At 40.0% G+C, this 19273-nt stretch overlaps 1 protein-coding gene across 1 annotated transcript; it reads right to left on the bottom strand.

Annotated features, from left to right (window-relative positions):
- Nucleotides 1–847: 847 nt before the first annotated feature.
- Nucleotides 848–18578, bottom strand: LOC136836500 (techylectin-5A-like). The gene is made up of 6 exons (XM_067100847.1): nucleotides 18260–18578; nucleotides 15602–15935; nucleotides 14410–14481; nucleotides 11614–11792; nucleotides 10278–10508; nucleotides 848–1294 (listed from the first exon to the last, which is right to left on the bottom strand). The coding sequence occupies exons 1-6, from the start codon at nucleotides 18495–18497 to the stop codon at nucleotides 1101–1103; spliced, it is 1248 nt and encodes a 415-aa protein (XP_066956948.1). The 5' UTR covers nucleotides 18498–18578; the 3' UTR covers nucleotides 848–1100.
- Between the last annotated feature and the right edge of the window lie 695 nt (nucleotides 18579–19273).

Genomic DNA, 19273 nt, shown 5'->3' with positions numbered 1-19273 from the left:
TGAGGGTCCCGGTGCCTCATGTAGATCTTTGTTTTGAAGCGAGGATCACCTGAGGGTCCCGGTGCCTCATGTAGATTTTTGTTTTGAAGCGAGGATGGCCTGAGGCTCCCGGCGACAGCTCTGGACCTCACAGCCTCTCCAGCTTTCATTATCACTTATGATTCTCCTACAAATAAAGGGTGGGGACTATACATTTTTTCCTCCATTAGTCCTTCTCTCTGTCTGTCAGTGTCTGTCACACTTACCTTGTTATCAGAAATACTCCTGCACACATAAGGTTTTTCAGTCTGACTTAGTGCAGAGGTAGACCATCATGCATAGAAGTTGAGGAAGAGGGATCGTCTATCTGATCCATGCATCTGTCAGTGAGCATTTTCCGTTCATATACATTGTGTGAGAACTTTGCCGAAAAATGAATTATGGCTTTAGTCTCTATGCATTCAGTACTCAACTTTAACTTTCGCAATATACTTTGAGATGTAAGAGATAGAGACTTCAGTTACACCAATGAAGCCCTTTTCCAGATGACAGCGAGATTAGTAGCTTTGCAATCCTGACCATGACCATGGGTGTCGTACTAGAAATAGTTGCTGTCTGGGGTATTTGTGTTTCACAAAGGTGCCTTTTGAAGACAATGCCTGAAGTATAGACCTCCTCGAGGGCGGTAATGGTGTCTTCTCCCCCTTTCATCATTTAGAACTGTCTAAGAGAGGATTGGATTGGGGGTCAGTATAAGCCGTTTATTGCTTTAGAAATTCCCCCAAATCAAAGAAACTAGAAAGTAGAGCATTCCCACATCCGCCTGGGATTTACCCTGTTACTTTGGGTAGGCTAAGGAAAAACAAAACAGTCATGGATCCATTAGATATTTACAAACACCTGAGTGTTCGTGATTGAGTAGGCAAGCTAGCAAAGACGGTTACTGAAGAATACTCAGTAGACTGCTATGTACTCGCAGTTTACAAAATTCTTTATTTCGTTAGTTTTTTCACAGTCACCCTTTACAGTCTTTTTAAAAGAAAGTTTTACTGTGCATGGATTGACACTGTGATTTTAAGGCTGTTGGTATCATAATTGCCATGGTTTATTACTGAAAGAAATCATCCCCTATAACACATGGCTGGCTTCACTTTAAAGGTGATGCTTTGCAGCGTGGTCCTGTCAGCGTGAAATGAATTCCAGGTTATTCCCTTCACGTTTTTCTGCTTGCTCAGAAGTTGGTTCGTTGGACTCACTGAGTAACATTTGTAAAACCAGAAGCCACTGCTGTATACAGTTCCGCAGTGCCGAGAATCTGTGGTGGAAGAAGAAGAGGATCGTAAGACTAAAATCGGGAAATACCAAATTTTTATGACTTGGGAAAATAAGTTGCATTACTGGCTGAAGTTAAGATGTAATTTGCATGAGCAAAGAAAAATTTAAGTTGTGAAAAACGAAAAATCAGGTTGGCCTGAGGTGTAGGAATGAAGAAAAAATATGGTGTATAAGAGTAAATGAAATGGAAATAAGGTTTATAAGAAGGAAAATATGAATTACTAAATGGCTATATCGAGCATTACTGCTCACAGTGTGTGCCCAACTCTTACATCTCTGCTGGATCGCTTGGTTGCATATGGATAATTTTCACAAATCACTAACTGTCACACCGAATCTTTTAGCCCAATCAAACGCACAGACATACAAACAAACACACACACACACATCCCAAGCTGGAGCCATCACCTTTAGTGGCAAGATAAATCCTCACTCACGCTGTGTACTGTAGGCATTACCTAAAATTCTTTGCAGCGTCCCTTCGGCCCCCAGCTGCAGCCCCCTTTTATTTCTTTTACTGTAACTCCGTTCATATTCGCTTTCTTCCATCTTACTTTCCACCCTCTCCTAACAATTGTTTCATAGTGCAACTGCGAGGTTTTCCTACTGTTAAACTTTTCAAACCTTTTTACTCTCAATTTCCCTTTCAGCGCTGAATGACCTCATAGGTGAAAGCGCTTGGCCTTTGGTCTAAATTTTAATATCCATTCCATTCCAAGATAAATCCCACTTACTGTATGGCCAACCCTTGTGCACCTTCTTAAAAGAACTCACTGAGCTTTCTTTGTCACAGCATGAAAAAGATCCTTACGATACACAAATATCATTTACAACATAAGTAGGAAAAGACTACATTAGATGGCATTTTTAAAAGAATGGATGACAGTCCAGTTCCAAAGAAATTATGGCATAAAGACCTCTTCTGGGCTAAATCGACCCTAGTCATATCTGTGGCAGTGGAAAACAAATGATTGAGAATCAAGTACCCAGAACTGAAGTCTCTGGAGACGGAGTGTAAGAGAGGTTCATTAAATTTGTGAAGAGCAGTAATGCTCAAGGGAACCATTATACTGAGGTCAAGGGAAATGGCATGGGGCTAGTAATGTAATCCCTGAAGACTTCCTGAGAAACTCGACTTCAGTACCATATAATATACAGTATAGGATGTATATATATATATATATATATATATATATATATATATATATATATTTATATATATATATATATATATATATATATATATATATTTATATATATATATATATATATATATATATATATATATTTATATATATATATATTATATATATATATATATATATATATATATATATATATATATATATATATATATATATATATATATATATTCTTACAGGTGTCGGCCAGGGAAAATGGTTACTAGCTTTTTGCTTAAACCCTAACGAACACTTGGGCCTACATTTGTCTGCAGTGCTTAAGAGGAAGTTGGAACTGCGCTATCACCTGTCTCATTAGCAATGCAAAGTGTCCTTCCCTCGGGCTACCATTTTCCCTCCACAGGAAAAATGTTTTTCGTGAGTGTGTATAGGCCTAGGTATGTTACAAGTGTTGCCTTGACAAAATCTAAAGGTATCCCTGCCAGAGGGAAGCATAGTGGATATTATATTCGAATAGAATTCTTTAAGATCTCTCCTGTGGTGGTCATTTCTACATTCTGGGTTAGTGCAAAGTAATGCGTCTGCTGGGTGAACTATTGACAGCAACCTATTTTTTGTGGTCATCCTAAAGGATCTGATTTTCTGGTGGTTTTTAGAATCCCAGTTAATATGTAAAGTAATCCCTCAATTATCTGGATTGCCATTATCCAAAACTTGACATTATCTGACACACCCGGACCAGCGATCAAGGCCCCAAGGATATATATCAATTTTTAAAAATTTGAAAAAACTGCCCTCCCATGGTTTGAAATTTTGTTCAGCCTCAAGAAAATGTTGGTAACACTGCCTACACTTAGGCTGACTGGGAAAGGGTTTTGGGGGTCGGGGAGGCCTTGAGAGGTTTCCATGGTGGTGGGGAAGTGGTTGGTCGGATGGCTTGGTGCCATCAGAGAGGAGGGGCAGTAAGGCAGGGAAGAGGAAGGCTCAGAGCTGTTGTTTTGGAAGGTGGGTGGAGCTGGTGAGCAGTTTCTGTGGCTGGGAGGGAGAGGGAATGCAGTTTTAGATGGTGAAGAGCTAGGTAGACCTGACTTGATACAGGTTATTTGGTTTCGTGTTTTTATGTTTATGATAACAGTAATTCGCATTTTATTTAAAGACGTACAACATTAATTGAGGTATCTTTACATCAAAGTCTAAGTACAGTAACACGCACACACTCCATTTTTTATTTATATTTTATGCTACAGAGTTCTTGTTTATATCTTCCTGCATTTTCTCATTTTTTGTTCTTTCATGCCAAAATATAAATGCAATCATGTCAATAGGGTATAAGAGAGAGAAAGGAATAAAAAGGAAAGTGGCAACCCGTGTACACACTAATTCTGTAGCCTGGGTAAACTTGCTACAGCCTGTTGATTTTGTGTTGCCTATGTATGAAATTCTGATTTGAAATATTTTTATGATGATTAGAGATGAAACATCAACAGTAATAAAATATTTTCTTGTGTACTGTTATAATATGTTTGATAATCATACTTAGAGTCAACTAAACTTGTAATGAAAAATGATACAGTAAATCAGGCAAAGCAAAAAATAAATTAACATGTACCTACGTATGCATGCACTCATTTGATAGTTTCGTGAACTTCCTGGAGTTTGTGCAGTTTCGTGTTTTTATGTTTATGGCACAGTAATTGATATTTCATTAAATTATATTTACAGTACTAATACACAGGAGAGAGAGAGAGAGAGAGAGAGAGAGAGAGAGAGAGAGAGAGAAAAGGGGTCAGTAAGTGTAGCATTAAGACGAGAGAGAGAGAGAACTGGTCAGTAACCGTAACGTAAAGAGAGAGAGAGAGAGAGAGGGAGAGAGAGAAAAGGGGTCAGTAAGTGTAGCATTAAGACGAGAGAGAGAGAACTGGTCAGTAACCGTAACGTAAAGAGAGAGAGAGAGAGAGAGATTAGAGAAAAGGGGTCAATAAGAGCATTAAGAGAGAGAGAGAACTGGTCAGGTAACGTAAAGAGAGAGAGAGAGAGAGAGAGAGAGAGAGAGAGAGAGAGAGAGAGAGAGAGAGAAAATGGGTCAATAAGTGTAGCATTAAGACGAGAGAGAGAACTGGTCAGTAAACCAAAGTAGAGAGAGAAGAGAGAGAGAGAGAGAGAGAGAGAGAGAGAGAGAGAAATGGGATCAGTAAGTGTAGCATTAAGACGAGAGAGAGAGAACTGGTCAGTAACCGTAACGTAAAGAGAGAGAGAGAGAGAGAGAGAGAGAGAGAGAGAGAGAGAGAGAGAGAGAGAGAAAAGGGGTCAATAAGTGTAGCATTAAGACGAGAGAGAGAGAACTGGTCAGTAACCATAACGTAAAGAGAGAGAGAGAGAGAGAGAGAGAGAGAGAGAGAGAGAGAGAGAGAGGGAGAGAGAGAAAACGAGGTATGTTTATGTTAAAGCCTGTGAGAGAGGTGCAAAATAATGAGCAGGAAGACAAGTGCAGCTGGTTTACTGATTTTTTTTTTATTAAGCTGGCCTTATGCCAGCACGGGCTCTTGCTCATAGAGCAGCCCGTAAGTGGTTTATTGATGAAAGCGAGCTGCTTATAAAGCGGGATGCGGATGTCTGCATAGTTCGCAGAGACTGCTGGTACAAAGATTTACAAGTGACCTGAGGTCAAACTAATTTCTTACAAAAACAGGACAGGTTCATACAGGAAACATAGTGATCAATAATGTCTGACCCATAACATAAATAACTCGTTACTTGTACATGAAGCATGATTGTTTAGAAAGACAACATATACAGTTTACAATTATGATGATAAATATATATTCCGATCAACCTTAGGTCGATGTGAAGTCACCACAGAAAACGGGATGGTCTCTACAGAGAACGCGTTGAACGGGGACTTTACAAGCCTAATACAGTGACACACAGTTTTGCACTATTTTGTTTATATGTAAAGCTACAGTATTCTCGTTAGATTTTCGCTGTATTTTCTTATTTTTAAAATTTTTGTTTTAAAACCAACGGATAACAATTGCATGTATAGGGTACGTGCGTATGCACACACTCATTCCATGCCGTCGGTGAACTTGACATAGCCTGTTTGGTTTTGTCTTGCCTACATATGAAACTCTTGTTTTGAACATTTTTATGGTGATTAGAGATGAAATATCAACAGTGGTAAAATATTCTCTTGTTTACTGTTACAGTATGTGTGATAGTCAACTAAACTTGCAACAAAAAACGGTACAGTAAATCAAGCAAAGAAAAAAAAAAATGATAACACATATGTAAGTATGTACACACTCTCATTTGATGGCATCGTGAACTTCATGGAGTTTTATTTTCGTGTTTTAAAGGATATCTACAGTACTGAGAGAGAGAGAGAGAGAAGGGGGGAACTGAGATATGTTTACATCGGTAAACAAACGAATCTGGAAATAGCTGTTGTGTGATTTTGAGGGATTTTACTTCAACATAAAGTATGTTAGTTTACCTTTGTATATCCATTTTACATTTGTGTACAAAAATAAAAATAATAATCCCATTAATACATTAGTTTCTTTTATCAAGTAAAAACTACTTTCCTTATTCTTTTAGTAGTAGGCTCAATCTGCTGATTCTGAATGTAAACATTACAAATAGTGGGGCACTCTTTTTTATTTTATATAATACAAAGATAAGATGTGAGTATAATAATACAGTATAAATGGATTATGTAAGTAAAATAACAGTTTCATTACAATTACCTTTATCTTAAATACAGTCGTATTAGCCATTTTTTACTTTTGCAAATGGATGCCGTGAGTGTGTAAAGTCCCCGCTAAATGGGTTTTCTGTGAAGAACCTCCCATTTTCTACGGTGCCTTTTCGCCTGACCCTAGGTCAGGATAATCAGCCTTAATTTTACTATATGTAATTGTACATTCATTACCTATCCATTTTTGTCTTTGTATATTGTGTATGTGGCATAGTATCTCTGCATTTAATCTGCTGTTTTTATTGTCACGTTATCTGTATGTACCTGTCTTATTTTGCATATTGAATGGTTGATCTCGGGTCACTTGTATGTCTTTGTATGTCTTCGTAATGACGTCTGCACAAAGAACACCTGTGGCACATCCGGAAGGTCCTACAGCGCCTGCAGGAGAACGGCCTCGTTGTCAGGTTCGACAAGTTCACCTTCGGCGTCCAAAGAGTCGACTTCCTTGGCCATGAGATATCCCTGGGAGGCGTCCGCCCACTTGCATCGAAGGTTGAGGCCGTTATCCGGTTCCCCACCCCTACCTCCGTCAGGGGCGTACAAGAATTCCTTGGGATGGTCAACTACTACAGGAGGTTCATCCCTGGGGTCGCGCACACCATGGCCCCCATGACGGACATCCTGAAGGGCCATCCGAAGTCCTTAGTGTGGGGCCCCAACCAGCAGCGGGCCTTCTCCCTGACGAAGGCTGCCCTCGTCAAGGCAACAGCCTTGGCCCACCAGGACCCCAACGCCCCCCTCCAGCTAACAACGGACGCCAGCAACGTCGCCTGTGGGGCTGTCCTGGAGCAGGTCGTCAACGGAGCCCCTCAGCCCATCGCCTTCTTCAGCAGGAAGCTCAACCCCACCGAGTCCCGCTACAGCACCTTCGACAGGGAACTCTTCGTGGTGTACCAGGCGGTATGCCACTTCAAGTTCCTCCTGGAGGGTACGCCCTTCACAGTTTGGATGGGCCACCATATGCTGGTCCACGCCTTCACCAAGATGGGGAATGCATGGTCCTCCAGGCAGCAGCGGCACCTCGCGGCCATCACAGGAGTTCACCTGCACCATCAAATACCTCCCTGGCAGGAAGAACCCTGTAGCGGATGCCCTCTCGAGAATTAAACTCAACGCGGTGCAGCTCGGGATCGACTACGAGGACCTCACCCACGGAACAGGCCACCGACCCAGAGATTCCAGCTTACCGCACTGCCATCACGTCGCTGAAGTGGAAGGACGTGCCCCTCACCCCTGGAGGGCCAACACTGCTGAGCGACGTAAGCACTGGCCAGCCCTGCCCACTGGTGCCCGCCTCCCGCTGACGTCTGGTTTTCAACATCATCCATGGACTGTCCCACCCCTCCGGCAGGACGACAGCCAAGCTGCTGGCAGAGAAGTTCGTCTGGCACGACATACGGAAGGACGCAACGGCCTGGGCGAGGCTGTGCATTCAGTACCAGACCAGCAAAGTGGAGCGTCACACCGAGTCGGGGGTGGGCGACTTTCCTCAGCCAGGAGGATGGTTTGGGCACATCCACGTCGACGTTGTGGGTCCTCTTCCCCCATCAGGAGGAGCCAGATACCTTCTGACAGTCGTCAACCGCTCCACCATGTTGCCCGAGGCGACTCCCATGGAAGAAGCCACCCCCAGTGCATGTGCCAAGGCCTTCCTCTCCAGCTGGCTCAGCCGGTTCGGTGTCACGGACAACATAACTACGGACAGGGGCCCAGCTTTCCTGTCCGAGCTGTGGACCGCCCTGGCACGCCTGCTGGGGACCACTCACCACAGCACCACCGTCTATAACCCCGCAGCCAACAGATTGGTGGAAAGGTTTCACGGGTCCCTGAAGGCGTTCCTCATGGCTCGTTGCACCGCCGACAATTGGAAGTACCAGCTGCCCTGGGTCCTCCTCAGGTTGAGGACCGCCCCCAGAGCCAACGGCGACCCGTCTGCAGCATAAAAAGTCTACTGGGAGTCCCTCGTTGTCCAGGGCGAACTCATCACGCAGGACTGGGACAACCTAACAGCACAGAGGCTCCGCGACAGGGTCGAAAAGTTCGCCCCCCACCAGCGGACGTATACCAACAGGACGTCCCCCTTCATGCCTCCCAGTCTGTCCTCCACCACCTACGTCTTTGTCAGGAACGACGCCGTCTGCCCGCCCTTAACCAGGCCCTACAGGGGGCCTTTCCTCGTGCTGGAGAGAAACAAAAAGGCATTCTGGGTGGCCATCCACGGGAAGGACGACTGGGTGTCGATAGACCGCCTCAAGCCCGCAATCCTGGAGGAGGACATTGGTGGCACTCGCCAGAGCCCCCCACAGGAGACGTCGCCCCCTCAGTCCACCCTGCCCACAAGAAAGTTGTGTGGGCGCCCCTGGAAGGACCTGGGCCCAGGCAGGGGAACAACCAACCACTCCCACACGCAACACACCGGAGTCGAACGCACCCCTCAGCTTGACGTCAGGAAGCCGCGGCCCTCTCCGCCACCCCAGCAGATACTTACCTTGATCAGACATTACCTATGTCTTGAGGGGGGAGGGGAGTATTGTAAAGCCCCCGCTAAATGGGTTTTCTGTGAAGAACCTCCCGTTTTCTACGGTGCCTTTTCGCCTGACCCTAGATCAGGATAATCAGCCCTATTTTTACTATGTAATTGTACATTCATTACCTATCCATTTTTGTCTGCGTATATTGTGTATGTGGCAGAGTATCCTTGTATTTAATCTACTGTTTTTAGTGTCACATTGCCTGTATGTACCTGTCTTATTTTGCATATTGAATGATTGACCTCGGGTCACTTGTATGTCACTTGAATGTCTTTGTGTTTTCATACTGACGTCCGGACACAGCTTTATAAGTGGGATGCTTCCTCAATAAACTAGCAGTACTCATCTACCTGCTCTTTCTTTCGCACCCTCTCACAAGTGTACTTCTGGGCTAGCCTAGGTCTGTAGCTCACACATAACCACACATTTTTATCTCAAATATGGTAATACAACATGGTAACAACTGATGAAGAAGTTACTGTATAAAGATACTTAAAAGGTCATAAAACCATGGTAAGATGCAGGTAAGCGCAGGTAGGTTTGCCCACAGCCTACCTTGGTTTTATGACCTTTAATTTCTTTTTATACAGTAACTTCCTTATCAGTTGTTACCATGTTGTATTACCATATTTGAGATAAAAATGTGCAATTATGTGTGAACTATAGACCTAGGCTAGCCCACATGTACACTCACAGCATCCATTTGCAAAAGTCAAAAATGGCTGTTACGACTGTATTTAAGATCAAGATAATGGTAATGAAGCTGTTATTTTACCTACATAAACCATTTATACTGTGTCATTTACTAGGGAGAGAAAATGGAGATGCATGTATTTCAAAGTATATTTATGCAATATATTTTGTTACATATATGGGAAAAAATGGTAGATAATTGCCTTTGGCATAAAGTTATCAGTTTAAAGCATGATGGTTGTTGTTTATAAGCATGCTGAGTATTTACAGTTATGTGGTGTTACCAAGGTTAGGTGAGGAAGGGTACAGAATCGCCCTTGAATACCCCTAGAATTTTTTACTTGCCGTTATTTGGATTTTGCCCTTATCCGACGGACCCTTGGCTCTATTAATCCGGATAATTGAAGGATTACTGTCGATTATTAAAAAAAACAAGGAGAATTGTACAGTATTAGGGTAGTAATGCATTGCACCTGGGCTTGAACTTCTCATGTTCCAGTTGCACAACATCCTCAGACAGTCTGTTCCACAGTCCACTGTCTAATGGTGGGAGGAATAAAGGACCCCTGGAACTGGGAAGTTTGACGGCAAAGTGCATTCACTGCATACTGATGCTGCTCTCTGAAGGAAAAGTTTCACATTCAAAGTTCACAACATCAGCTGCTTTTTTACCAGCCAAGAAAGCTCATGAGTTGCATGTTGAACTCCCCTTCCCATCTATATATACACTGCGCCATGCACGATTCCATCACTATACTGTCATTCTCCATTTTCTCCGCAAGACCAAACCACCTTGAAACCTTCAGAAACTTCAACATGGGGAAGGTTTTAACTCACCATCAATATCGTTATCTCTGTCGGGAGTGGAGAAGAGCATGTTATCATGATTCTTGAGGGAGTCTCCAGCAGTCCCGGATACTGTTCCCAGTCGGAGGCTGTACTCGTGGTCTCTGTCGGCGACATGGAAGGAGCTGTACTCAGCGTACCTGGACTCCCCGTCCCAGTCGGTCATGTCCACCCGGAGCACTTGGGTTGCTCCATTCGTGAGGGCATGGAGCACGTCGTTACCTGTCGATAGAAGCTTGCTTATGATATACTTATATCTGTTTATTTATTTACCTTTTGTTTTTATGAATTTATATATATACCCGTTATTATATCTATGCTTTCAATATATGTTTCTTTCTTCAGGTTAGTTCATTTCTATACCTATTATTAATTATGCCTTAATATAGTACATTTCTATTTGGGCTCTGCTTTTCTACAGTATTTTATACAGATATGAGGTTTCTATCCAACTGAAGCCTGCTTTGAAACTGACGATCTCTTTTAGCTTGTACTACAATGTATGAGCACAATGATAATAATATGAATAATGATAATGTATTCTGGTATTGGGTATCATTGGACTTTGAACTGAGCATGTTATCAATTAAAATGGAATTAAATTTTTTTTTTGGTGATGGGTCTCATGGTAACTCGGTTCACCTCGAAATAAATACATTAATATATTTCTGGTGATAAATGAATATCTGCATTTATGTTTACGGGTAAAAAGCTGTATTTGGAAATAATATGAGCAAACCATAAAATGGTAGCTTTCGACTATAGGCACTGTGGATGCTGAGTCTTCTTCGTGCATCCCATTACAGGTCGAGGTGGCACTTGTCACAGAAATAACAGTTGGAGGACATTTGCCATATCTGAATCGCCTGATCAAATTATGCAGTAACTTAGCGAACGTGAGACAACAGCCAATACAAGACCGCCAGTTCACAGTTGATTTCTATTTGATGAGTTTTATGAGACGCTGTACAACATTACATAATAATTTTATTTTTACCTACATACATATTTCGTCCTTTCCTATGAAAACAATAAAATGAAGCAAGAACGTAAAGGAGTGGGAGTTAATCCACAAAGCATCTTTGAAGGCCTGGTTACTGGAGTAAGGCAAGGAGAAGCAAGGAAACATTTCCAAAGCTTAACAGACAAGGAAAAAATGAGTCTTTCCAGCTGTCTCTTAAGAGTGAGAAGTTTGTAGGAACCAAGGAGGACAAAATGAAAGAAAATTCTAAGTTGTTCATCATTAAAAATAGACAAATATTTCCAGTAAAACCTTGCCTATTGATTATTTAAAACAAAAGAGTGTAGGAACTTAGAAAAGCCTCACCTATCCAGTACTCTGTGTCTGGACTGCCAAATCCAATTCTGTAATCGCGCCATCCTCTGTTGAAGTTCACCTGGGTATCAAGAGGTCTTCGAAGAAGGACAACGGTCCATCCGCCATCGTCGACTTCTTTCTCGCCCATGTCACACCAGACATCGACCCCTTCGCCTGCAATTCCACATCTGGCATAAAAAAGCAAATTTTATTTTATATATACATATGTATAACTGAATCACGAAAATATGGAACGTGATGAATATATAAACAAAGATAAAATCCACGAAGGAAAGGGAAACACTAGAGTGCTACGAGACCTTTCGACTGTCTGTCGTCCTTTACTTAGTCGACTGCTAAGTAAAGGACGACAGACAGTCGAAAGGCCTCGCAGCACTCCAGTGTTTCCCTTTCCTTCGTGGACTTTTTCTTTATTTATTTTATTTATTTATACATACATACATACATACATATATATATGTATATGTATACACACACATACATACACACATACATACTTACAGAAGCTCCTCTACTTATGAACTTTCAAGTTACGAACTTTCAGAGATACGAACAACCTTGATTGTAAATTAAAATTTGTTCAGAGGCTCCGTCTGCCATCCTTAAGTTAATTGCCCGCCACGGTCTTTTACAGTCTTTGCCGCTGAACAGCGCTGTAGCTGATGCTAATACGCCAGTACTCCATCCTAGACTCTTGATCCTATACAAGTGGGTAAGACGTCATCTCTTGTGCTCCGATTAATTCTTGTGATTTTATCGTGAAATACAAAGTCCATCCTTTATCTATCATGGCTAATGGCAAGCGTAAAATAAGAGAAGATATTGGCGGTGGTAAAAGGCAGCAAGCTATCCCAATGGAAACAAAAGTGGCAATTATAAAGAAATTAGAAAGTGGTGAAAAATGGGTTCAGGTAGCTCGCCATTATATTATGAATATCTTGACTATAGGCACAATTTTTAACAACAAAGATATAATCATGGAACACGTGAAAAGTGCCGTGCCAATGCAGTCAACAATTATAAGTAAAGAGTAGGTGGAGGGATGCTAGAAGAAATGGAAAAACTTTTGGGTATCTGGATGGAACGCCGGAGACAAAGCCCTTCAAGCTGATTGAGGAAAAAGGCTAAAAGCTTTTCAGTTATTTGAAGGCTAAGGCTGGCAAAGGCGCTGCAGATAAAACATTTACTGCAATTCATGGACGGTTTCATTGCTTCAAAAAATGCGCCAATTTCCATCAAGTGTCCGTTACTTGTGAGGCAGCGAGCGCCGACAAAAGAGCAGCCGAAAAATGTTCCAAGATACTCAAGGAAATCATTGATAAGGAAGGTTATACCCCTCAGCAAATTTTTCATACTGACGAGAGAGGCCTTTTCTGGAAAAAATCTAGAAAAACGTACATCAGCGGTGAAGAGAAGAGAAAGCCAGGCTTTAAGGTGGCGAAGGATATTCTAACTTTACTCTTCTTCTTCTTTTAACATGCTTCTTTTATGGGGTGAGCACGATGCCTTCTTTGAAGGACTTTGATTTGGCTTTGGGGTAACCAGTGCATCGAGAGACTTGAAGTTAAAACCTCTTCTCGTGTGTTGCGCTGTATTTCTATCATAATTTACTCTATATTTAGGTTTTATGTATCATTCGTATTAGTAAACTACTGTACTTAAGGACTTTCCGAACGTCAAATTGTAATTACCAACAAATCAAGATGTGAAGAGCCGTTCGGAATGTAACTAGTTCATAAGTGTGGGAGCGTCATATATATATATATATATATATATATATATATATATATATATATATATTATATATATATATATATATATATATATATATATATATATACATATACATATACACATACATACATACATACATACATACATACATACATATATATATATATATATATATATATATATATATATATATATTATATATAATTATATATACATATATATATATACTATATATATATGTATATATATATATACATTATATAATATATATATATATATATATATATATACATAGTATATATATGTTATATATATACATATATATGCAACAAACTGTATATAAGACATTGTCTGCTTAATTATATATATATATATATATATATATATATATATATATATATGTAATTATACATATATATACACATATATATAATGTATATGTATATAGGCCTATGTTATATATATATATATATATATATTATATATGCAGCAAACTTTTGTAAGACATTGGTCTGCTTAAGTTATTTGCTAACGCTAAACTTATGTTATCCATGGCATCTATGTATCACAAACACACACACACATACACATACACGCACACACACATGTATGTATTTATATATGTATATAGATATGCACATATACATAATATAACTTCTCTGGTGCATGATTTGATATTTTTCATAACCACTAGGAAAATTAAAGAATAGGTGTAAGTACTAACGGATTTCTACTTTATTTCTAAGCCTTGATGCCTTTGTTAATGACTTAGAAATAGAATAGACAAGCTGTCAGGACTTTCAACCAGATTTTAATTTTTATAGTAGTTATGATTATATATATATATATATATATATATATATATATATATATATATATATATATATATATATATATATACTGTATATGTCTCATTCAAGTTAGTTTCCTACATGCAGGTAAAACGTGGCTAATTTAGTACTCGAGTTTTACTTCGTTCTTGTAATTTTAAATTTTTTATTGATTTTTACAGTATAAAAACGGAAAAAAAGAATTTCTTGTCCTACTCACGTTTGAGGATAAATTGTGTAGATTCCACTTTCGTTTCTTCCCGATCGGAGGAGGTCGTAGCAATCCCGAGGCCTTTTGGTGAGAAAAACGAAATAGAGAGAGAATGTTATTAGCTGAATGTTTGCCAAAATGCAATAATTTTTCTAAACTTCTTTAAATTGTTGATGTTTCCTCTAAAAAATGATGGTTCTAGCGTTTCGCTATATTTCTCTCGGTCTCTGCTCTTATATAAAATAAATAGTATTAAATTTCATCGGATGGTGACATCTTCGTATTCTTTATTTGATATATCTATTGAAAAACATTTGTGCAGTTATTTCATCATAAGATTGTAGAAACTAACATCAGCCATTCTTAAGCCTGATAAAGCTTCAAGGGAATTGTTCCTATAACCTCTCCTTCCTCAAGAGACGATTCACAGCCTCCTCCTCGGTAATGCACCGAACTGTATCCAGTTCTTTCCTTTCCTATTTTTCCTTCAGACTTCTGCTACTCTGTCAGTCCTGGTTAGTTAAGCTCAGTCACTTGGACTTTTTATTTTTTGTTTATCTGTGCTGGATAAGACCATTTACTATGAGTTTTTGGTCTTCTCCCTCAAGTTTTCCGTATTAAAAAGCTTGAGTTAGGAAAGGGTTTTCAGCTGAACTTTTCATTCTTCCCCTGTTTTCACATTCACCAAGGAGGCAACGATTTTGGTGAGGTTTGTTTGTTTGTCAACTGAATGAAGCAAAACGTTACATAGAAATTTTTAGGAAAACTTTCACTCAAAATGGGTCATATGTTTCCAACTAGTGATTCGATATTTGGAGAGATACGAGTGTGTTTTTCAGGGAGAGGAACTATAGGGTGTCTTAGCTAAGCCTTTTGTGGAGCGTTCCAGGCCAAGAAACTAAACCTTACGCATCCTTTTCTAAATTTAGTTACCCAGTCTAGTAATTACAGTAATCGTGATTGTCAACAAGTGATTAGATTTTGAGAGAGGAATGTAACCATTTGGGAGCAGGGGCCTTTTTGGGGGATGGCAGAGATTTGCACTTCTTCTCTGCTCCTTGTAAAGCCATTTTCCGAAATCTGTTTTTCTTCCTTGTTTTCGTATTTACCCTTTGACCTGGTATGAGTGAGGCCATTCTCTTACCCTTGTTTTCGCGTCAGCAGAGAAGAAGAAGCAGAAGAAAAACATCCGTAGCCATACCTGGTATCGAGGTCTCCCCGTGTTTCCAGCCCTCTTCCGGACGTAGCCACTGGGACTTCGAAGGGCCTGGGTGACCTGTTGCGACAGATTGGCAGCTGGTTCTTCACCTCTTCCTGAAGCTGCTGCATCTGAGCTGACAGCTGATCTTTCACCTGTCTGGTTTCTTCCTGAAGCAGCTGCACCTGATCTGCCACGCTACTGTTAATCTCCTGCTGGTGGGAAGTGGACGAACTATTTTCTTGGCCTTCCTTCATCTGGGAAATTTCTGCCTCTAAACTGAGCACTTTTCTCCTCAGCTCCGTCAGTTCGCTCTCAATTCTGCGCAGGGCTGATTCTGCGCAAGATAGAGGTTGATTGAGTCTGATTATGAGGAAAAAGATGATGTCACGTGAATGATGGATGAGGGCAGAATGGCCCTAGCTTTGAAAGTTACGTAGCAACTATATATTTTTTATATACGGTGTTTTTTTTTTTGTATATTTTTGGCTCTCCATATTTCGAAATTCTTACTGTGGGATCTTCGCCGCATGTTATGATTGGAAGACTATACAAGATGGATTAAAACTCGATTGTAAAATTAAAATTTTGAGTTTTATGTTCTAATCTGTAAATGGTTAATCGTAAGCTTTCATTACTCGGGTCTGTTTTGGGTATGGCAGGGTATTTCGGTATGAGACAGATGTGGGAGGAACAGTGTTTTGCTTTTTCCCTGTTGCAGGTGTGATACAGCAAGACTGGGTTGAAAATGTGTGAGAAGGTGAGGAGAACACACATCACGTATGCTGGGGAGAGGTCAGCAAAATTCATACCAAACGCACAAAAGAATGGAAGCGACAGATTATGAATCTGATTTGTGACTTTCTTTGGAAACAAAATGTGTTGTAATAATTGCCTCCTTTTTTTTAAGATTTCTCTTTTTTTATGAAAGCGTGGGAATGCTAACATGCAACGCCTGTTTGAGATTGCCAGGGGATATTTGATAAATCTGTTAACGAATAGTGTGAAGTATAAAAAAAAAAAGCCTTAAACGCGAAAGAATGGAATGGAATGTAAAATTTCGGCCACGGCCAAGCGCTGGGACCTATGAGGTCATTTAGCTCTGAAAGGGAATTTGAGAGCAAAAAGCTTTTAAAGGTGCAACAGGAGGAAAATCTCGCAGTTGCTCTATACAACAATTGTTAGGAGGGGGGGGGGAGTAAGATGGATGGCAGAGAATATGAATGGAGATACAGTAAAAGGAATGAGAGGGGTAGCAGCCAAGGGCCGAAGGGACGCTGCAAAAGGACTTAAGTATTGCCTACAGCGCACTGCGTGAGGTGTACTGCCGGCACCGCCCCCTTACGGGTTAAACACGAAAGAATTTTGTTCATTGATGGATTTTGATCTAGTGGTAAAGGATTTAGGGTGGAAATAGTACAAGACATCCAATTCGAAGTGTTTGTGACTTAATAATTAACTTTATAGGCGCAAGCACCAGGCACTTCAAAATTTTCGATCTGTGAGAATGGGAATTTTAACTGGAGATAAACGTTTCCATTCATCTGTCATAACTTTTACTATATCTTATTTACCGGCTTATATATATATATGTGTCTATATGTGTATATGTATGTATATATAATATATATATGTATATATATAATATATATATATGTATATATATATAATATATATATGTATATATATATTATATATAATATATATATATATAATATATATATGTATATATATATATATATATATATATATATATATATATATATATATATATATATAATATATTTTTTTTATCTCTCATTATTTGTTATTGTCGTCAGTGTTTTACGGTACTTGAGGAAGAACAGTAACTACTGATGAAAATAAAAGGTAAACAAGATAATAATAATAATAATAATGATGATAATAATAATAATAATAATAATAATACCATTAAGGACTACTGGCTATATTTTCAGCGTGCACAGGTCCTATTCCCAATTTGCTAACAACAGTTTATTGTGGAAATTTTGGGATATTAATACTTTTAATATTTATATTGAAAGAAAAAATATTTACTTTCTATTGGAAACATTAATTACCTTCAAAATGACACGGAAGATAAATAACGGATTTGAATTCCTTTTATTCAAAGGCCAGAATCTTGGTGTAGGGTGTTTTTTGTCTTCTGAAAGTAGTGGGGTTGGGTGTTTTTCGTTTTTTCAGGGCAGTGGGGTTTGGTGTTTTATCCTAAAGTTGGTGGTGTTGGGTGTTTTTTGTCCTCTCAAAGGAATGGGGTTGGGTGTTTTTCGTTTTCTGAAGGCAGTGGGGTTGGGTGTTTTATCCTAAAAGCAGTGGTGTTGGGTGTTTTTTGTTTTCTCAAAGTAGTGGGGTTGGGTGTTTTTTGTCTTCTCAAAGTAGTGGGGTTGGGGGTTTTTCGTTTTCTCAGGGCAGTGGGGTTGGGTGTTTTATCCTAAAAGCAGTGGAGTTGGGTGTTTTTTGTTTTCTCAAAGTAGTGGGGTTGGGTGTTTAACCTGGCACTCAACCCTCCTCCAGGCTTGAGCAAAAGTTACTTATTTTTAATTTCGATTCCTTAACACGTCAAACATCGTCTGAAGCTAGATCGCCCTCTTTTATCCCGGCTAAATTGAAGGACTCCCACTCTCAGTTACAATTCCTTACCATCTAGAGCAGCGTCGGACGATCCTGCCTCGGGTTGGGCCGTCGTTCCTAAGCCGGAGTTCTTCAGGATGACCTCAGCGCTGGTGATCAGCTGTTGCAGGACCTCGATCGGCAAAGTATGCACTACGCAGTCGTTTTCCGTCTGGCGAGGCATGGCGGTGGTGGAACCTCCCGCTAGCGTCGCCTTCGTCAGGAATAACAAGATACTGACCGTCGCAGCTCTTCCACACGCAGCCATATCTGTAGGACTACTGACTGCCTCGAGATGAGCTGTACTGTTCTTCACAATTAACCACGCCCCTTCGTCTCTTGCAACAAAACTGAGAGAAGAAGCCACATTAATTGTGCATAAGATTTACAGTGAAATAATTTGTCAAATGAGGTTAAATGAATGGATGAAGTACGTTTGATTTTATTGGGACACGATAAAAAAAATTCCTATTTAAATGAGTAACAGAGAACTCACGGACAGTGGGGGCTATACAAGATGTTTACGCGATCGTGTGACACCCGACACTTGAGCGTGTAACAAGTTATCCTAAATAAGTCTAAATTGATAATGGCGGCTCATGTAAATTGTAGATCTCTCTCTCTCTACTCTCTACACACACACACACACACAAACATATATATATATATATATATATATATATATATATATATATATATATGTATTTATATATATATATATAGTGAGTACGTATGTAAGTAGAGCCTTCACACACATCACATCGTGGAGAGACACATAACGAACTTCACTGAATTCGCTAATTTTTGAAAAACAACGGCTGTGCAGATCAAATAAGTGAAACGGCAATAAGAAAGAAAATGGATGACTTTAACCAACCCAACGCGACGACGAACAAGGAGGAAAGCAGGGTATCCTGGAGGAGAGTCTGATTATTTACCGTGGCTTACAATAATATGATGGGTCTGCACACAAAGAGGAATGCCGCACACTACGTGGGATAGTAAACAGAGGCGTAACCCCAAAAGCCCCTGACCACAAAATAA

The sequence above is a fragment of the Macrobrachium rosenbergii genome, chromosome 56 (assembly GCF_040412425.1).
Source record: "Macrobrachium rosenbergii isolate ZJJX-2024 chromosome 56, ASM4041242v1, whole genome shotgun sequence".
In the NCBI taxonomy this organism is placed as follows: domain Eukaryota; kingdom Metazoa; phylum Arthropoda; class Malacostraca; order Decapoda; family Palaemonidae; genus Macrobrachium; species Macrobrachium rosenbergii.
Note: the sequence above shows the minus strand (reverse complement) of the source record. Positions and strands in the feature narration are given on the sequence as shown.